We start from the raw sequence: 19267 nt of genomic DNA on the forward strand, positions 1-19267 counted from the left end.
CTTAAGGTGGGTGTAAAATATCCCTTGGTGCTATTTTTTAAAAAAGGTTGGGGGGGGGGGGGGGTGGTCCCTGCTATCCTCACCAATCCCTCAATCAATCAATGACACTAATAAACACATTGTCTGATCACATTGCTGTTTGTGGATCTTGCTGTGCACAAATTGGCTGCCACTTTTTCTACATTAAATCAGTGACCACACTTCAAAAATATTTCATTATGACTGTAGAGAGTTTTGGGACAGACGGTGGTCATGAAAGGCTTTATATAAATGCATTGTTTTTCTTTTGGGTGGAGGTTACAGAAATGTGTGTGTGGGGGTGGGGGGTGCGATGACAGTGTGAAGTCTTCAAGGGATTTGAAAATACAAGAAGCATCCAGATTCCAACACACAGATAGACTGACCATTCACAGTCCACAGGATAATAACCAGCTCCCAACACACACACACAGACAAAATTCAACAATAGTAAATCAGTAAGAATCCTCAGACACATAGAATCATAGAAACCCTACAGTGCAGAAAGAGGCCATCTGGCCCATCGAGTCTGCACCGACCACAATCCCACCCAGGCCCTACCCCCATATCCCTACACATTTACCGGCTAATCCCTCTAACCTATGCATCACAGGACACTAAGGGGCAATTTTAGCATGGCCAATCAACCTAACCCGCACATCTTTGGAATGCACACTGCACCTCACCTTCTCATATTCAGCAGTGGCTCCCAACAACGAAACTCAGCCTGTAAATCAGAAGGGAAATGCTTCCAAAGAACACACTCAATATCCAACACACAGCTCCAATCAAACAGCTCAGCACAAAGCACCGAGTAAACAGGTCTCTCAGCTGGATCTTCTCACACAGCATAAGGGGCATTTCCACATCTGATTCCCCACAGGATAGTCAGACTGCCTGAACATTAGTGTGGATATTATGCAATGTAATTATTATAAATTCTGCTCCTTCACTCACCATCTCCTCACTTGGTTTTCAGTCCCTACAGGAAGTGAAGCAGCTGTGAAAGAGGAAGAGGAGGGAATGGGCAGAGTGGGTGGGCTCTCTGATTGATGTCTCTCACAGCCAATCCAAATATTTCTGGAGTAACATAAGTTTCCTGAAGCTTGGGAAACTGACCGGTGAAACGGAGGTGACTTTGAGCGGCAGATCAGGTGGGGATTTAAACTTGTCTTTGTCCCATCTGAATAAAACCTCACTTATTACAGCTGCTGTCTCAGTTCCCCCGGTAAATGTTTGACAGAGATTTCTGGTGTGGGAATCGCATTCTTCATCCTCGGAGTCTTTCAAACGGAATCTCTCGCTCTCCTCCTCTATCATTATTAAGATAAAAGGGATAAAAATTCACCAATTTAAACTCAACATAAATTTGAAAAAACGCAGAAATGCCATACAATATTCTTGAGGTACTGGAATAATTCTGACTTTAAAAAATTTCTCCTGTTTATGTGAGACAACTGAAAAACTGTGGACCTGCTCCTTGCTGAAATAATTGCTGGTCACAGCATCTAGACTGGAGTTATGAATATGACTAACTATTGGTGCCTGAACACCCAAAATCCTGAGTGTAATTTGAAGAGCTGCCTCAAACAGGCGCAAACGGCAGAAATTCACCACTCATTATTCCCATCTGCGGCCGTGGTCATTTCTGTGGTTGGTACCTGATTCCTGGGTGATGTTTAAAAACCGCTGTTAAAGACTATAGAAATTCAATTTACACTTTATATCTAATTTTACAGTTAAAATTCCTGATCCAGTCAATTTCAACCAGATTACACTGACAAAACCAACACAAACTATTGTGAACTCTCGACCACAACCAATGCATTTGTGGTCTTTGCATATTTGTCAAAGGGCTTCACTAAAATAAACTTTAAAAAAAACGAGAGACCAATTGGAGCAGTTTTATTGTGATCTGATTGACTTCATGATCAGTGGTGTGTAAACATCTACAACAATTTTTTTCACTCATTTTGTAACATGTTTGTGTTTCAATAAATGGCGGGTTGTTTTTTTTTGCAGCGAGCCCAGAGTCTGAGGAATTATTTGTGTGGCCCTGAAAATTTTAATCCATATTCATGGAATAATACATCTGGAGTTGGACTTGAACCCGTAACTCTGTTCTCTGAGTCAGAGGTTATGATGGGTTCAAGTCCCATTCCAGGACTTCCAGCACAAAAAATTCTCACTGAAGCTCAAGTGTAATACTGAGAGGTGGAAGAGATTACAGAGATAGGGAAGGGAGAAGACATTGAGAGATTTGAAAACAAGGTCAAAAGCCTCACTAAAGTTTTCCAAGGAAGAGTGGGTTATTGCTCGGGTTCTATCCATGACAGATATTAGAACTATGCCAAAATAATAGAACTTGCAAAAGTCAATTAAAGCAGAATGGGTAATCAGCAACACTGACTGAAGACAATCCTTTAAGATGAACACACCAGCTGACACCTGGGACTTTGCTGCCTTTCAAACGTTTCAGGAACCCAGACACGAGACAACACTGAAGCCTGCAGCTCCAACAAGCTAACATTTTAAATCAAATCAAACTCTCAGGCTGTCAGTTTACAGGGGAAAAGCATTCTGTCACAACCTCGAGACTTAACCCCTCAAAAACTGAATCTAATACAACAGAAATATTATACGTATTGTCAACCGTGGCTTAGTTAGCACTCTAATCTCGGACTCAGAAGGTTGTGGGTTCAGTGCATACATTACAACACTACACTTCAAAAATCTCATCATTTCCTGTAAAACGCTTTCAGATGTCTTCAGTTTATGATGGTTGATATATAAATTTCTTCGGGGAAAGTTGCACTTGCTGCGAACTGGGAATTCTAAACCCATTGATGGAGAAAGTACACCGGCCCACAGCGACATTGACAAATGTATTGTGTCCAGGACTCGTATCGTAGGCTCCTGAGTGTTTCAGTGAATAGTGAGTTTGCATGTTCTCCCTGTGTCTGAGTGGGTTTCCTCCGGGTGCTCCAGTTTCTACCCACAGTCCAAGGATGTGCAGATTAGATTAATTGGCCATGGTAAATTATTTCTTAGTATCAGGGGATTAGCAGGGTAAATATGTGGGGTTATGGGGATAGGGCTTGGACGGGATTGTTGTTAGTGCAGGCTCAATGGGCCAAATGGTCTCCTTCTTCACTGTAGGGATTCTATAATTCTGGTTTGAACCTACCAAAATAACAAAACATTTGAAAATGACTCAAGATCATTCCCAGAATACGAAATCAATCTTGGAAGAGTAAGGTGAACATATCACACAATTACTACATCAAGGTATGATGGGCTTTGGGAACTCCGGTCTGGTGAGATTCATCACCACTCCCTTACCAAACTCAGGATAGTCATCCTCCCAGACAGAAGAATACAAACATTACGCATGGTATTCGTCAAACACTCATCACCTGAAGAGAATCTGTCTATAATTCACATCACCAACTAAAGCAGGGTCCAATTCTACCCCATATCCACTCCTGAGAGCTGGCTCACTTTACCAGTCATGATGTGGAGATGCCGGCGTTGGACTGGGGTAAACACAGTAAGAAGTTTAACAACACCAGGTTAAAGTCCAACAGTCTGATATTCGAGTAAGCGTTCTCCAAGGCGGCCTTCGCGACACACGACAGCGCAGAGTCGCTGAGCAGAAACTGATAGCCAAGTTCCGCACACACAAGGACAGCCTCAACCGGGATATTGGGTTTATGTCACACTATTTGTAACTCCCACAGTTGCGTGGACCTGCAGAGTTTCACTGGCTGTCTTGTCTGGAGACAATACACATCTTTTTAGCCTGTCTTGATGCTCTCTCCACTCCCATTGTTTTGTTTCTTAAAGACTGGATTAGTTGTAAGTATTCGCATTCCAACCATTATTCATGTAAATTGAGTCTGTGTCTTTATAAGTTCTGTTTATGAACAGAATTCCCACTCACCTGAAGAAGGGGCTCAGAGCCTCGAAAGCTTGTGTGGCTTTTGCTACCAAATAAACCTGTTGGACTTTAACCTGGTGTTGTTAAACTTCTTACTCACTTTACCAGCACAGGGACACGGCGTTAAAATTGAGCTAAGGTTTTCAGGAGTGATGTCAGGAAGTGACAGGAAGGGAGGATCCCCCGAGTTCACTCTCCAACTCGTATTCAGTTCTGAATACTGCTGAAAGTGATGTTTGATCGGGGGAGTGCAGCCAGAGCTAAGTCCATGGCACCATAGGTGATTCAGCACAAAGGAGAATAATAGTGATTGTAGATTTGATAGTTAGGAGAACAGACAGACATTTCTGCAGCCACAAACTTGAATCCAGGATGATTTGTTGCCTTCCTGATGCCAGGGTCAAAGATGCCATTGAGTGGTTGCAGTGCTCCCTGAGGGATGAACATTCAGGATCGTGATCCTCATCAGCACCAATGACAGACAGAAAGCAGGATGTTGTCCTCCAGTCAGAATTTAGGGAGCAGGTTAGAAAATCAACAAGCAGGACCTATCTCCAGATTTCTCCAAGTACCAAGTGCCATTGAATATAGAAATAGGAAGATAAATCAGATGAATTTGTGACTGGAGAGATGGAGCAGGATGGAGGGGTTTAGATCCCTGGAATATTGGGATCAGCTCTGTGGAAGACGGGATCAAATCTGCTCTCCCAAACAGGTATTGGTTGAAATACTCAAGCCAGGCGTCCTTTCTCAATCTATGCGTAGCATCATTCAGTTTGTGTTAATGCTCTGGATACAAACACAACTGGTTGTCCTTGCTGCATGAGCGTTGCTACAAGTCCTGTTTCACTGGCATTTCACTGCAACATGACTTCATCATTGACATCATAGTACCTCAGCACAGGCATTGTCCTTACCAATTGTTTGATGTGAGTGAAAGCTACTTCTTGTTCTGTGTCCCAATACCACTGAACATCCTTTGCAGTGAACCTGTGTAGAAATTCAAACTGACAACAAATTAGCAAAAACCTGTTTTGATAGGCTGTGTGTGGGTTCATTGATGTTCCAGGAGGTGAAGAATTTATTACAGAACTCACACCAATAGGGTTTCTCCCACAAGTGTGTTTATGGATCAGGAGATACACTGATTGTGTGAAAGCTTTGTCTCACACCTCATACGAGTGATTTCCCACCAGTGGAGGATCCATTGGGGTCCTTCAGGAGTTTGGAGGAGTGGATGAAAGCCTTGTCACAAAGCTAAAGAATTTTTCCAGTGTGAATCCACCAGTAGTATTGAAGATGTCACAAAAGCTTCATCACAAACATAACACTTGAAGGTTTACTCCACTATGTGTATCCTCTGATGGAGCAGGAGACTTCATGACCATGATCTGTCACACACCTCACGCCTGAATGGTTTCTCCCGTGTGAATGCGATGGTGTCTGTAGAGACCCGATGGTGACAAGAATAATTTTTTGCACAGCTCACAACTGAATGATTTCCCTCCTGTGTGAATGTGTTGGTGTGAGCGAAGATTGGATGATGATGAGAATGATTTCTCACACATCTCGCATGTGAATGGTTTCTCTCCTGTGTGAGCGCGTTGGTGTATGCAAAGCACTGACGATGATGAGAATGATTTGTTGCACACAACACATGTGAATGGTTTCTCCCCTGTGTGAATTCGTTGGTGTACACGGAGATCTGATGATTGAGAGAATGATTTATCACACACCACACACCGGAATGGTTTCTCTCCTGTGTGAATCCTCTGGTGCTTCAGGAGACGTGTTGACACAGAGAATGATTTGTTACACACCTCACACTTGAATGGTTTCTCCTCTGTGTGAATCCTTTGATGGTGCAGAAGGTTGGATGACTGCGAGAATGATTTGTCACACACCTCACACCTGAATGGTTTCTCTCCTGTGTGAATGCGTTGGTGTGATTGAAGTACCGCTGACGACGAGAATGATTTCTCACACTCCTCGCAGGTGAATGGTTTCTCCCCTGTGTGAGTGCGTTGGTGTACGTGGAGATTGGATGATGATGAGAATGATTTCTCACACTCCTCGCAGGTGAATGGTTTTTCCCCTGTGTGAATGCGTTTGTGTACACGGAGATTGGATGACGATGAGAATGATTTCTCACATTCTACACACCTGAATGGTTTTTCCCCTGTATGAATGCGTTGGTGTGCATGAAGTACTGATGATGACGAGAATGATTTCTCACATACCTCACACGTGAATGGTTTCTCCCCTCTGTGAATCCTCTGATGATGCATTAGGCTGGATGACTGTGAGAAAAATTTGCCACACACCTCACATTCAAATGGCTTTTCCCCAGTGTGACTGCGCCGGTGATTCTCAAATGTTGATGGATATGTGAAAGCTCGATCACATACTTCACATGGGAATAGTTTCTCTTTCATGCTCCTGTTGTCGTGTTATAGGTGGGAAAATTGATACACTGTGTGTATTAGGATATCACATAAGCCTGTGGAGGTGGCTTCAGCCTCGCACCTATAAGAATGAGTCAGTGGTTCACAAAGCTTGATGAAGGATTGAAGCTCTCACCACACTTGGTCCCAGCCTCACCCTGACCGATCACCCACAACTGAATGTTCGGAAAGTTTGGTTCTGATGGAAGGTTCCATACCACTGACAAGTTTCAGATCTGACGATATCTCAAAGCTCTCCTGACCCGATCGATTTCCAGATGATGGTTTCACTCCCCAACTTTCTCTGTGTTGAACAATACTGTAAAGGGACTGAATGTCTTCCCACAGTTCTTCCTTGGGTGATGGCCAGGATTATCTGCGATGTTTATCCTCTGTATTTTCTTGTGTAGTACAGTGCAATCCCTCTGTAAAACAGGAAAAGGAAACATGATTTCCTCTCATGCCCTCTCATCCTGGTAAATGAGGAGATTTACCAGGATGCTGCCTGGTTTGGAGGGTAGGTCTTATGAGGAAAGGTTGAGGGAGCTAGGGCTTTTCTCTTGAGAGCAGAGGAGGATGAGCGGCGACTTAATAGAGGTTTATAAGAAGATGAGGGGATATATGGAGTGGACGTTCAGAGACTATTTCCTTGGGTGGATGTAGCTGTTACTAGGGGTCATAACTGTAAGGTTCATGGTCGGAGATATAGGAGGGATGTCCAAGGTAGGTTCTTTACTCAGAGTGTGGTTGGGGTGCGGAATGGACTGCCTGCTGTGATAGTGGAGTTGGACACTTTAGGAACTTTCAAGCGGTTATTGGATAGGCACATGGAGCACACCAGAATGATAGGGAGTGGGATAGCTTGATCTTGGTTTCGGACAAAGCTCGGCACAACATCGAGGGCCGAAGGGCCTGTACTGTGCTGTACTGTTCTATCTATCTATCCTTTTCTGAAGGGGCTGACTCGTCCGTTTTCTATTTATACTATTGAAGGATGTGGGCATTGCTGACTAAGCCAACATTTATTGCTTGTACCTAATGTCCCTGGAAAAGGTGGTGGTAAGCTGTTTACTGGAATTACTGCAGTCCCTGTGGTGTACGTAAAGTGCTGTTCGGAAGGGAGTTCCAGCAACAGTAAAGAAAGTGATATATTTCCAAGTCAGGACAGTATGTGGTTTGGACGGGAACGTTCAGACGTTCGTGTTCCCATGCTTTGCTGCCCTTGTCCTTCCGTGTGTTGGAAGGTAATGGTGAAGGAGCCTTGGCGAGTTGCTGTAGTGCATCTTTTAGCTGGTACACGCTGCTGCTATTATGCATCAGTGGTGAGGGAACATTTCAGGTAGTTGGGGGTGCGGGGGTACTCAAGTAAGCTGCTTTTTCCTGGATGGTGTTGGATTTCTTGAGTGCTATTGGAGCTGCACTCACCCAGGCAAGTGGAGACTATTCCATCACACTCCTGACTTGTGCCCTGTTGATGTTGACAGGTTTTGGAGAGTCAGGAGGTGAGTTCATCACCATCGGATTTTGGGCCACTGAACAGCTCTTGTAGCCACATTATTTAAATGGCTGGTCCAGTTCAGATTCTGATCCATAATATCCCCAGGATGTTGAAATCTGGGATTCACCGATAGTAATGCCTTTGAATGTCATGGGAAGATGGTTGGATTCGCTCTTGCTGAGATGGCCTTTGCTTGGCAGTTGCGTAGTAAAGTTTAATTTTGTTAATTATTTGCAATTAGTTATGGGCATCAGTCAAATAATTAAAGAATGTAAACCCAATATGGTTTTATGCTGAATTCTGCAACACTAACCCATCACATGACTTGGCCTTAGCATCATACAACTTAACAAGGTAGAATCATAGACCCTATGGCACAGAAACAGGCCCTTTGGCCCAAACTGGTCCATGCTGACCAAAAAGCCCAATTAAGCTAACCCCATATCCCTCTTTCATGTATCTGTCCAAATGCCTTTTAAATGTTGTCAATGTCCCTGCCTCAACCACGTCTTCCCGGAACTCATTCCACATACATACACCCTCTGTAAAATATCTGCTCCTCAGGTTCCCATTAATTCTTTCCCCTCGTAACTTAAACCAATGCCCTCTAGTTCCCGATTCCCCAACCCTGGGAAAGAGACTGAGTGCATTCATCCTATCCATGCCTCTCATAATCTTATACACCTCTATAAGATCACCCCCCAGTCTCCTACGCTCCAAAGAAAAAGTTCTAGCCTGTCTAATCTCTTCCTTGCTCAGTTCCTTGAGTCCTGGCAACATCCTTTTAAATCTCTTCTGCACTCTCTCCAGTTTAATAACATCTTTCCTATAGCAAGGCAACCACAGATGCAGCCTCACCTTCGTCCTGTACAACTGCAACATAACTTCCCAACTTCTAAACTCAGTGCCTTGACTGATAAAGGCCAGCATGTCAAAAGCCTTCTTCACTGCCCTATCTATCTGTTACTCCACCTTTAGAGAACCGTGCACCTGAACTCCAAGGTCCCACTGTTTCACAATACTCCCCAAGATCCTACCATTCGCCGTGAAAGTCCGGCCTTGATTTGATTTTCCAAAATACAACACCTCACACTTATCTGTATTGAACTCCATTTGACATTTCTCGGCCCACTTCCCCAGCTGATCGAGATCCTGTTGCATTTTTTGATAACCTTCCTCACTGTCTACAATACCCCCTATTTTAGTGTCATCTGCAAACTTACGTATTATGCTTTGTACATTCTCATCCAAATCGTTGATATAGATAACAAACATCTATTGGCCCAGCACTGACCCCCGAGGCATACCACTAGTCACAGGCCTCAAGTCCGACAGTCATCCTTCCACCATAACCCTCTGGTTCCTACCATCAAGTCAATTGTATATCCAGTTTGCCACTTTCCCTGGATTCCATGTGATCTAACCTTGCCTACCATGTGGAACTTTATCAAAGGCCTTACTGAAGTCCATATAGACTACGTCTACCACCCTGCTCTCATCAACCTTCCTAGAATAAAACATAGTCATTAAGTCAGTGATGCAAGTCATCAAGGTTGAAGAATTCCCAGTGTGGAAACATCCACTTCCCAGCAATTAAAATTATCAGCTTCATTCTCTAAATTCAGAGACCTATTGTGCAAAGAACAACAAGTGTTCAAACATTCAGCCTTGTGCATTAAATTAGTCTAGTTTAACTTGTGATGTTTAAAAGAATTCACTTTATTTCACAGTATGCAACTATCTTGATTCTAAGTTTAGAAGTCAGTTCTGTCATTAGCTTTAGTAACTAGAGTTATTTTAAATCTGTTGGAGGAACGCAGTCTGTTACATTTAACACAATCAAACATTGATTTTATTTGTATTTTATATGGACTTTATGCAATTGTTTTTTGTAAATTCCACAAAACAATTCTGTATTTTTAATTGACTTACAGCAAACACTGACAGATACAACAAAAACACACAACAGCAAACCAGTTTTCACAGAAAACAATATATTGATAATGCATGTTTTCATGAAGCTCTACAGAACATATACCTCAAGATCAAGACTTCTGGACCCATGAATCCATGTTCCCAGACATCACATGCTATCTTATCTGAAATAAAAGCAGACATCAAAACCATTCTCACTTATATTCTATATGTATACTATGTAACCCACTCTGTAAACTTCTTTATTAGTTTTAAGGTTATAATCAATTTGTCCATTCTATCCTTTGTTTTGAAAGTATAGTTACTCATTCCAAGTAACCAGAGAGAAGAAGCAACAACCTTCAAATAGTCCCACAAGTAATTGACACCTTAGAGGGCCAGTCAGGGGACAGTGGGGAATTAAATCAATAGATAACCATCACTCTTGAGAAACCAATTAGAAACTAATCATGCACCACCTAGCCCTGTCACACAATCTATAAGGCAATTTAAGAATTAGCCTTACTTCATTGAGGCCAATCAGAAAGCAATATCATTGATCACGCTGTGGGTTGTGCGAAGAATGAGTTAATAAGCAGCAACTTTCACAGACCAAGTTGTCCAGCAAGTGACTGCTGTCCACAGGGAAGCAGAGGTTATGGAGAGAACAGAGATCGAGTATCAACCTGCACACTCGGCTGAAACAGAAAGCGAGTGCCATAGTACGTTAGTCAAGCCATGCCTTAAATTTGACAAGTATCAATCTACAATTTATTAAAGATTTCCTGAGTTACTTCATCAAACTGCCTCCGATTGCCTATATGGTTAAAATCTCGAATGAACACAAGTAGAATTCAAGTTCAAATAATACCTCAAACTTGCTTTGCGTGGCTTGAATGTCACTTGCCATTTAACAGCCCAAGCTTGAATGTTGCATATCATTTGCTGCACATGGGTATGGATTTCTTCAGCATCTGAGGAATTTTAAATGGTGCTGAATATTGCGTATCATCTGTGAACATCCCCATTTCTGATCTCATAGATTCAAAGTCAATGTTAAAGACTGACAGGGTAACTCCTACCTGACTGTACACCACTGTGGTCCCATCTCTGGTGGCTCTATCCCACTGTTAGCACAGGACATACCTGGGGAGTGTGATGGTGTTTGGGACATAATTTGCCACGGAGGATGTTATGAGTGTAGCTATGTGAAGCTCTTGCAATTTAGGCATAAACCCTCAGATGTTAGTAAGGAGGACTTTGCAAGGGTGACAGGGTTAGGTGGGTCATTGTCATTTCCAGTGCCTAGGTCGAGACCAAATGCTCTTGTCATTACACTGTAACTTTGTAGTAGTTTGATATAACTGAGGCCACTTCGGAGGGTATTTAAGAGTCAACAACATTGCTGTGGGTCTGGAGTTACATGTGGACGAGACCAGATAAGGACTGCAGATTTCCTTCCCTAAAGGACGTAATAAACCAGCTGATTTAGAAAAATACAGAATCATTTTGTGGAAATTACAAAGGTAAAACAATTACTCAAAGTCTATATAAAAGACAAATGAACTGATAACTGACAATGGCTTCATGGTCTCCATTAGTGAGATGAGCTTTTAAATACAGATTACTAATGTAATTTCCATGGCCTGCTGTAGGGTGAGTTTGAAATCATGTTCCTAGGAACTCAGAGCCTTATCCTAGGCATCGGTTTACTTGTCGAGAGACTAAACAACTGCACCTCCCAATTAGAGACACAGTGAGTGCCAGTCTCTTATTCCCCTGTGTGAGGAACGAGATGCAAGTCCTTTCATTTTCCTCAGCTGACTGTCACACACACTCTATTTCCAGCAGGGAATCTAGATAGTGACTAGGAGCAGAAAATGTGGCTATTTTCTTTCCTCCGCCCAGAATCCCATCTTCCTGGGCATCGTCAGGGCAATGCAAAAGACACTGGATAAAAGCAAATTACTGCGGATGCTGGAATCGGAAACCAAGAGAGAAAATGCTGGAAAATCTCAGTAGGTCTGGCAGCATCTGTAAGGAGAGAAAAGAGCTGACGTTGAGTCCAGATGACCCTTTGTTAAAGCCCGTTGCAAAAGACAGTCAGGCTGAGTGTAAAATGGGTTATCAATTTGTGCTGGCGAAGTCTAGCTTTGCCTTTAGAAAATGTGTTTAATATAAAAACACACAGGAGAGATAGTAAATCAATGGAGATTTTGAAATTTCTCCTTATTTTCTAAAATTATTTGAAGAAAACACACTGATCAGGAAGTTCTAGAAGCTAAAGAAAATATTGCTCGAGTCTAGCTGATTCAAGGGTTCTGGTTTATCCTGGGAAATTAGACACAGTGCACTCACTCAGACTGCATATCCCAAATTCAGCTATCAGACACAGCACTGAACAAAATTATCAAATCCAAGCCCAGGCTCTGGGAAAGACCGAGGCCTTCAGGTGAAAAGTTTTCAGACAGTAAAAAATAATTTCAATAAATGTGTCTCTGCCCCTCCCAGATAATTACACCTCACCTTCTCATATTCAGCAATGACCCATCAACAAAACTCAGCCTGTAAATCAGAAGGGAAATGCTTCCAATAAACACACTCAATATCCAACACACAGCTCCAATCAAACAGCTCAGCACAAAGCACCGAGTAAACAGGTCTCTCAGCTGGATCTTCTCACACAGCATAAGGGGCATTTCCACACCTGATTCCCCAGGATAGTCAGACTGCCTGAACATTAGTGTGGATATTATCTGATGCAATTATTATAAATTCTGTTGCTTCATTTACTGTCTCTTCACATGTTTTTCAGTACATGCAAAGAAAAAAGGGAAAATGAGAATGAAGACACAAGGCCCAGGGAAGCAGGAGAGGAGTCACAAGAGGAGAAAGAACCAAGGGGATGGGCACAAATGGGAATGTGCTGAGGAAAAAGAAATGGAGATGAGAATGGGTGGGAAGATTGTGCCAATGCTTGGGTAGGAACTTTGAGGGAGTGATTCTGATCTGGGGAATGACTCTGTGCTCAGGGTGTGACCTGGGCTTGGGAATTGACTGTAAGTCAGAAATTGATACCATGGTAACCAAGTCTGGAAATAGAATAAGGAAAGTTTAACAGTGGGAGCAAGGGTGAGGGGGTGTTGGTGAGAATGGTGTGTGTATGTGTGTTGGGGGAAGAGGAGGGGGAAAGAGGGCAGGGTTGTGCTGCCTAGAGCAGTGGGCATTGCTCCTGTGAGTGGGCAGGGGCCATGCTGGTAAGAGTGGATGATATATTGTGTGCCAGTTGAGCCACCCAACTTCCAACCTGATTTCTGATAGAAGGTCATCTTGAGCTGAAAATTTAACTTAGCATCTGCAGAGTAAAACTATCTGACCAGCTGAGTATTTCCAGCATTGTTGGATTTCATTCTAGTTTTAAGTACAGAAACAGGCCATATAGGTCATCTATTTTCTCCTGGTGCTTATGCTCCACAGAAGCTTTCTCCCTTCCACTTTTATCTCACCCTATCACAGATCCTTGTATTCCTTTCTCCCTTATGTACCTGGCTTCCCATCAAAGCTATTCGCCTCAATCATTCCCTTGGGAGCAAGTTCCATATTCTAATAATTCTCTTGGGAAAGAAGCAGAGAACATCTGTACAAGGCATTGGTGAGGCCGCAGCTGGAATACTGTGTGCAGTTTTGGTCCCCTTACTTGCGAAAGGATATATTGGCCTTGGAGGGAGTGCAGAGAAGATTCACCAGGTTGATACCGGAGATGAGGGGTGTAGATTATGAAGAGAGATTGAGCAGATTAGGTTTGTACTCGTTGGAGTTTAGAAGACTGAGGGGTGATCTTATAGAGGCATATAAGATAATGAAGGGGCTGGATAGGGTAGAAGTGGAGAGATTCTTTCCATTTAGAAAGGAAACCAGAACTAGAGGGCACAGCCTCAAAATAAAGGGGGGTCAGTTTAGGACAGAGTTGAGGAGGAACTTCTTCTCTCAGAGGGTGGTGAATCTCTGGAATTCTCTGCCCGCTGAAGTGGTGGAGGCTACCTCGTTGAATATGTTTAAGTCACGGATGGATGGATTTCTGATCGGTAAGGGAATTAGGGGTTATGGGGAGCAGGCGGGTAGGTGGAACTGATTCACTTCAGATCAGCCATGATCTTATTGAATGGCGGGGCAGGCTCGAGGGGCTAGATGGCCTACTCCTGCTCCTATTTCTTATGCTTCTCCTGAATCCCTCATTGGATTTATTATTGACCATCTTATATTTCTGGTTATGGACTCGCCGACACAAATGGAAATATCTTCTCTCCATTTATCTCCAAATTCTTAATTTGAAAGTTCATCATTTTAAAGATTTCTATGATGTTCCCTCTCAGCCTTCTCTTTTCTAGGGAAAAAGTGTTAGCCTGTTCAGTCTTTACTGTTAGTTACAATCTCTCCATTCTCAATATCATCTTTATCAATTTTGTTCCCTTTCTATCCTTTTTCAATAAGTTGATCTGAACTGTGTACAGCTCTCCAAGTGTGGTCTAAACAAGGTTCTAAACAAGCTCAACATCACTTCTCTGCTTTTCAATTCTATTCCTCCAAAAATGGACCCTAGTTGTTGTTTGATTTTTTAAAATAAAATGTCCTTGTTGAGCTGGGGCAGTACAGTGGCTAGCACTGCTGCCTCAACGCCAGGGACCCGGGTTCAATTCCAGCCTCGGGTGACTGTCTGTGTGGAGTTTGCACATTCTCCCTGTGACTGCGTGGGTTTCCTCCCACAGCCCAAAGAAGTGTTGGGTTGATTGGCCATGATAAATTGTCCCTTAATGTCAGGAGATTAGGACTGTAAATATGTGGGGTTACAGGGATGGAACCTGGGTGGAATTGTTGTCGGTGCAGGCTCAATGGGCCAAATGGCCTCCTTCTGCATTGTAGATTCTATGAACTGCATTGCTCGTTTTAATGACTGACAAATCTGTAGTTCTGCCCTTGCATAACTTGTAAATATGACCTTTCGTCCTCCCTAACCTCTCCAATTGAAATAATTTGTCCACATGAAGTCATGAAGACAATGTTATTTTGAAAGCTCCATCAAATGAGCCCATAGTCTATATTTCCAACATTCGAATCCAATGGGGCAAAATCCTGTGAATGCTGGAAATCTGATAGAGATTCAGAAAATCCTCAGGTCAGGAAACATCTGTGGAGAGAGAAGCAACAACTCTGCAACCTTTGACATAACCAACCACACTATCCTCCTTAGGCAACTCTTCTCTGTCCTCCTCAGTTGTATACAGAGAATCTCTTGCAATGGTGAATCTTCCCACCGCCATCACTCTGGTTCCTACCAAGGGTCAGTTTCTGCTTTTCAATTTGATTCAGCCATTTGGGCTCGCGCTTCCTCACATTCCAACTCCCGAACGCTGGGCGCCAACCGCCGCTGCGCGCGGCAGAACTACAACTCCCATCAGGCACCGCAGGCTGGCTCTCTCCCGATTCCATACTGCCGGTCCTCACCGCGCAGGCCCCCAGGACATATGCAGCATGGGTAACAAAGTTCTGCAAGAAGTCTCACAACACCAGGTTAAAGTCCAACAGGTTTAGTTGGTAGCACAAGCCACAAGCTTTCGGAGCACTGCCCCTTCTTCAAGTGAGTGGGAGTTGTGTTCACAAACAGGGAGATGTGTATTGTTTCCAGCCGGGACAGTTAGTGAGATTTTGCAAGCCCAGGCAAGTCGTGGGGGTTACAAATAGTGTGACATGAACCCAAGATCCCAGTTGAGGCCGTCCTCATGTGTGCGAAACTTGGCTATCAGTTTCTGCTCAGCGATTCTGCGTTGTCGTGTGTCGCGAAGGCCGCCTTGGAGAACGTTTACCCGAAGATCAAAGGCTGAATGCCCGTGACTGCTGAAGTGTTCTCCAATAGGAAGAGAACACTCCTGCCTGGTGATTGTCGAGCGGTGTTCATTCATCCGTTGTTGTAGCGTCTGCATGGTCTCCCCAATGTACCATGCCTCGGGACATCCTTTCCTGCAGCGTGTCAGGTAGACAATGTTGGCCGAGTTGCAAGAGTATGTACCGTGTACCTGGTGGATGGTGTTCTCATGTGATCTCTTTAACCTGTGCTTAACCCTCTCTCCACTCACATTGTCTGTACCTTTAAGACTTGATTACCTGTAAAGACTCGTATTCCAACTATTATCTTGTAAATTGAGTTTGTGTCTATATATGCCCTGTTTGTGAACACAACTCCCACTCACCTGATGAAGGGGCAGCGCTCTGAAAGCTTGTGGCTTGTGCTACCAAATAAACCTGTTGGACTTTAACCTGGTGTTGTGAGATTTCTTACTGTGCTGGCCCCAGTCCAATGCTGGCATCTCCACATAATGAGGTTCCGACAGATGAGAGTCTGTGAAGGTACTCTTCCGCCTCTTCCCTGGTAGGCTGCGAGAGCCGTCAATCAGAGCACTGAGCTGTTTGATTGGAGGATATTGAGTGTTTATTGGAAGCATTTCAGTGCAGAAAAGATTTACTAGGATGCAACTGAGGCTTGATGGTTTGAGCTATAAGGAGAGGCTGGATAGACTGGGACATTTTTCCCTGGAGTGTAGAACTCTTAGGGGTGATCTTACAGAGGTCTATAAAATAATGAGGGGCATAGATAAGGTAGATAGTCAACATATCTTCCCAAAGGTAGGGGAATCTAAAACTAGAGGGCATAGATTTAAGGGGACAGATATACAAAAGGGTCCAGAGGGGCAATTTTTTCCATACAGAGGGTGGTGATGTCTGGTACGAGCTGCCAGAGGTATTAGTAGAGGTGGGTACAATTTTGTCTTTTAAAAAGTATTTAGATAGTTACATTGGTAAGATGGGTATAGAGGGATATGGGCCAAATGCGGGTAATTGAGACCAGCGTCGAGGTTTAAAAAAAAAGGGCGGCATGGACAAGTTGGGCCAAAGGGCCTGTTTCCATGCTGTAAACCTCTATGACTCTACGACTCTATAAATGGCAGATGGAATTTAATCCGCATTAATGCGAGATGATGCATTTTAGTAGATCCAATCCAGGTGGTAGCTATAAAATAAATGGCAGAACCATCAGGAGCATAGACACACAGAGAGATCTGGAAATACAGGTCCACAGATCCTTAAAAGTGGCAGCACAGGTAGAAAAGGTGGTGAAGAAAGCATATGGCATGATTGCCTTCATCAAACAGGGCATCTAGTACAAAAGTTGGCAAATTATGTTACAGTTGTATAAAACGTTGGTAAGGCCAGATTTGGAATACTGTGTCCAATTCTGTTCACCACGCTACCAGAAGGGGCGGCACGGTAGCACAGTGGTTAGCACTGCTGCTTCACAGCTCCAGGGACCTGGGTTCGATTCCCGGCTTGGGTCACTGTCTGTGTGGAGTTTGCACATTCTCCTCGTGTCTGCGTGGGTTTCCTCCGGGTGCTCCGGTTTCCTCCCACAGTCCAAAGATGTGCGGGTTAGGTTGATTGGCCATGGCAAAAAAATTGCCCCTTAGTGTCCTGAGGTGAGTAGGTTAGAGGGATTAGTGGGTAAAATATGTAGGGATATGGGGGTAGGGCCTGGGTGGGATTGTCGTCGGTGCAGACTCGATGGGCCGAATGGCCTCTTTCTGTACTGTAGGGTTTCTATGATTTCTATGACATGGAGGTTTTGGAGAAAAGGTTTACCAGGATGTTACCTGGTATGGAGTGTATTAGCTATGAGGAGAGATTGAATGAACTGGATTGAACTCCCTGGAAGGACAGAGGCTAAGGGGCGACCTGATTGAAGTTTAGAAAATTATGAGGGGTAATGATAGGGCGAACAGTTGGAAGCTTTTTCCCCAGAGCAGAAATGACAATTGCAAGGTGGCATAAGTTCAAGATAAGGGTGGAAATGTTCAGTGGAGATGTGCGGGGCAAGGTTTTTTTTTTAACACAGAGGGTGGTGTGGGCTGGAAGGCTCTGCCAAGGGAGGTGGTTGAGACAGATATGTTGGCAACATTTAAGACTTATCTGAATAGACACATGAACAGATGGGGAAATAGAGGGATATAAGCAGTTGGTCTAGATAGGACATCTCTGGCAGCTTGTTCCATGATGTGGAGATGCTGGCATTGGACTGGGGTAAACACAGTAAGAGTTTTAACAACACCAGGTTGAAGTCCAACAGGTTTATTTGGTACACTGACGAAGGAGCAGCGCTCCGAAAGCTAATGGCATTTGCTACCAAATAAACCTGTTGGACTTTAACCTGGTGGTGTTAAAACTCTTACTAGCTTGTTCCAGCCACTCACCACCCTCTAGTTTTGGACTCCCCCTACCCTTGGGAAAAGATTGACTATCTAGCTGATTTATGCCCCTCATTATTTTATAGACCTCCATAAGATCGCACCTTAGCCTCCTATACTCCAGAGAAAAAGTCCCAGTCTATCCAGTCTTTCCTTATAACTCAAACCATCAAGTCCCGGTAGCATCCTAGTAAATCTCTTCTGCACTTTTCTAGTTTACTAATAACTAGAAAGAGTGCAGAAGAGATTTACTAGGATGCTATAATATAATATCCTTATTGTTAAACCAGGACCAGAATAGGGTGACCAGAACTGTACACAGTATTCCAAATGTGGCCTTACCAATGTCTTGTACAACTTCAACAAGAATCCGAACTCCTGTATTCAATGTATTGACCAATGAAACCAAGCATGCTGAATGCCTTCTTCACCACTCTGTCCACCTGTGACTCCATTTTCAAGGAGCTATGAACATATACCCCTAGATCTCTTTGTTCTCTAACTCTCCCCAACACCCTACCATTAACTGAGTAAGTTCTGCCCTGGTTCAGTCTACCAAAATGAATCATCTCGCATTTGTCTAAATTAAACTCCATCTGCCATTCGTCAGCCCACTGGCCCAATTGATCAAGATCCCATTGCAATTGGAGATAACTTTCTTCACTGTCCACTACGCCACCAATCTTAGTGTCATCTGCAAACTTACTAACCATGCCCCCTATATTCTCATCCAAATCATTAACATAAATGACAAATAACAGTGGACCCAGCACTGATCCCTGAGGTGCACCGCTGGTCACAGGCCTCCAATTTGAAAAACTATTCTCTACAACCACCCTCTGGATTCTGTCAAGAAGCCAATTTTGTATCCATTTAGATACCTCACCCTGGATCCCATGAGATTTAAGCTTATGCAACAACCTACCATGCGGTACCTTGTCAAAGGCCTTGCTAAAGTCCAACATCAACTGCACGGCCCTCATCTACCGTCTTGGTTACCCCTTCGAAAAACTCAATCAAATTTGTGAGACATGATTTTCCACTCACAAAACCATGCTGACTGTCCGTGATCAGTCCTTGCGTCTCTAAATGCCTGTAGATCCTGGCCCAAAATACCTTCCAACAATTTACCCACCACAGATGTGAGGCTCACTGGCCTGTA

At 43.6% G+C, this 19267-nt stretch overlaps 2 protein-coding genes across 2 annotated transcripts in view; both read right to left on the minus strand.

Annotated features, from left to right (window-relative positions):
* LOC144497112 (uncharacterized) overlaps window positions 1-997 on the minus strand; it is a 54117-nt gene extending 53120 nt beyond the window's left edge. The window contains exon 1 of the mRNA XM_078217901.1: window positions 976-997. The gene's annotated coding sequence lies outside the window, so the exon portion shown is untranslated. The remainder of the gene's footprint in view (window positions 1-975) is intronic.
* The window catches only part of LOC144497724 (uncharacterized), a 383983-nt gene that overhangs the window by 4131 nt on the left and 360585 nt on the right, over window positions 1-19267 (minus strand). Inside the window, exons 5-6 of the mRNA XM_078219164.1 lie at window positions 5366-6394; window positions 4876-4948 (exon numbers count right to left, since the gene is read on the minus strand). Coding sequence (XP_078075290.1) covers window positions 4876-4948; window positions 5366-6394 — 1102 coding nt within the window. The remainder of the gene's footprint in view (window positions 1-4875; window positions 4949-5365; window positions 6395-19267) is intronic.

The sequence above is a fragment of the Mustelus asterias genome, chromosome 8, assembly GCF_964213995.1.
Source record: "Mustelus asterias chromosome 8, sMusAst1.hap1.1, whole genome shotgun sequence".
Lineage (NCBI taxonomy): Eukaryota > Metazoa > Chordata > Chondrichthyes > Carcharhiniformes > Triakidae > Mustelus > Mustelus asterias.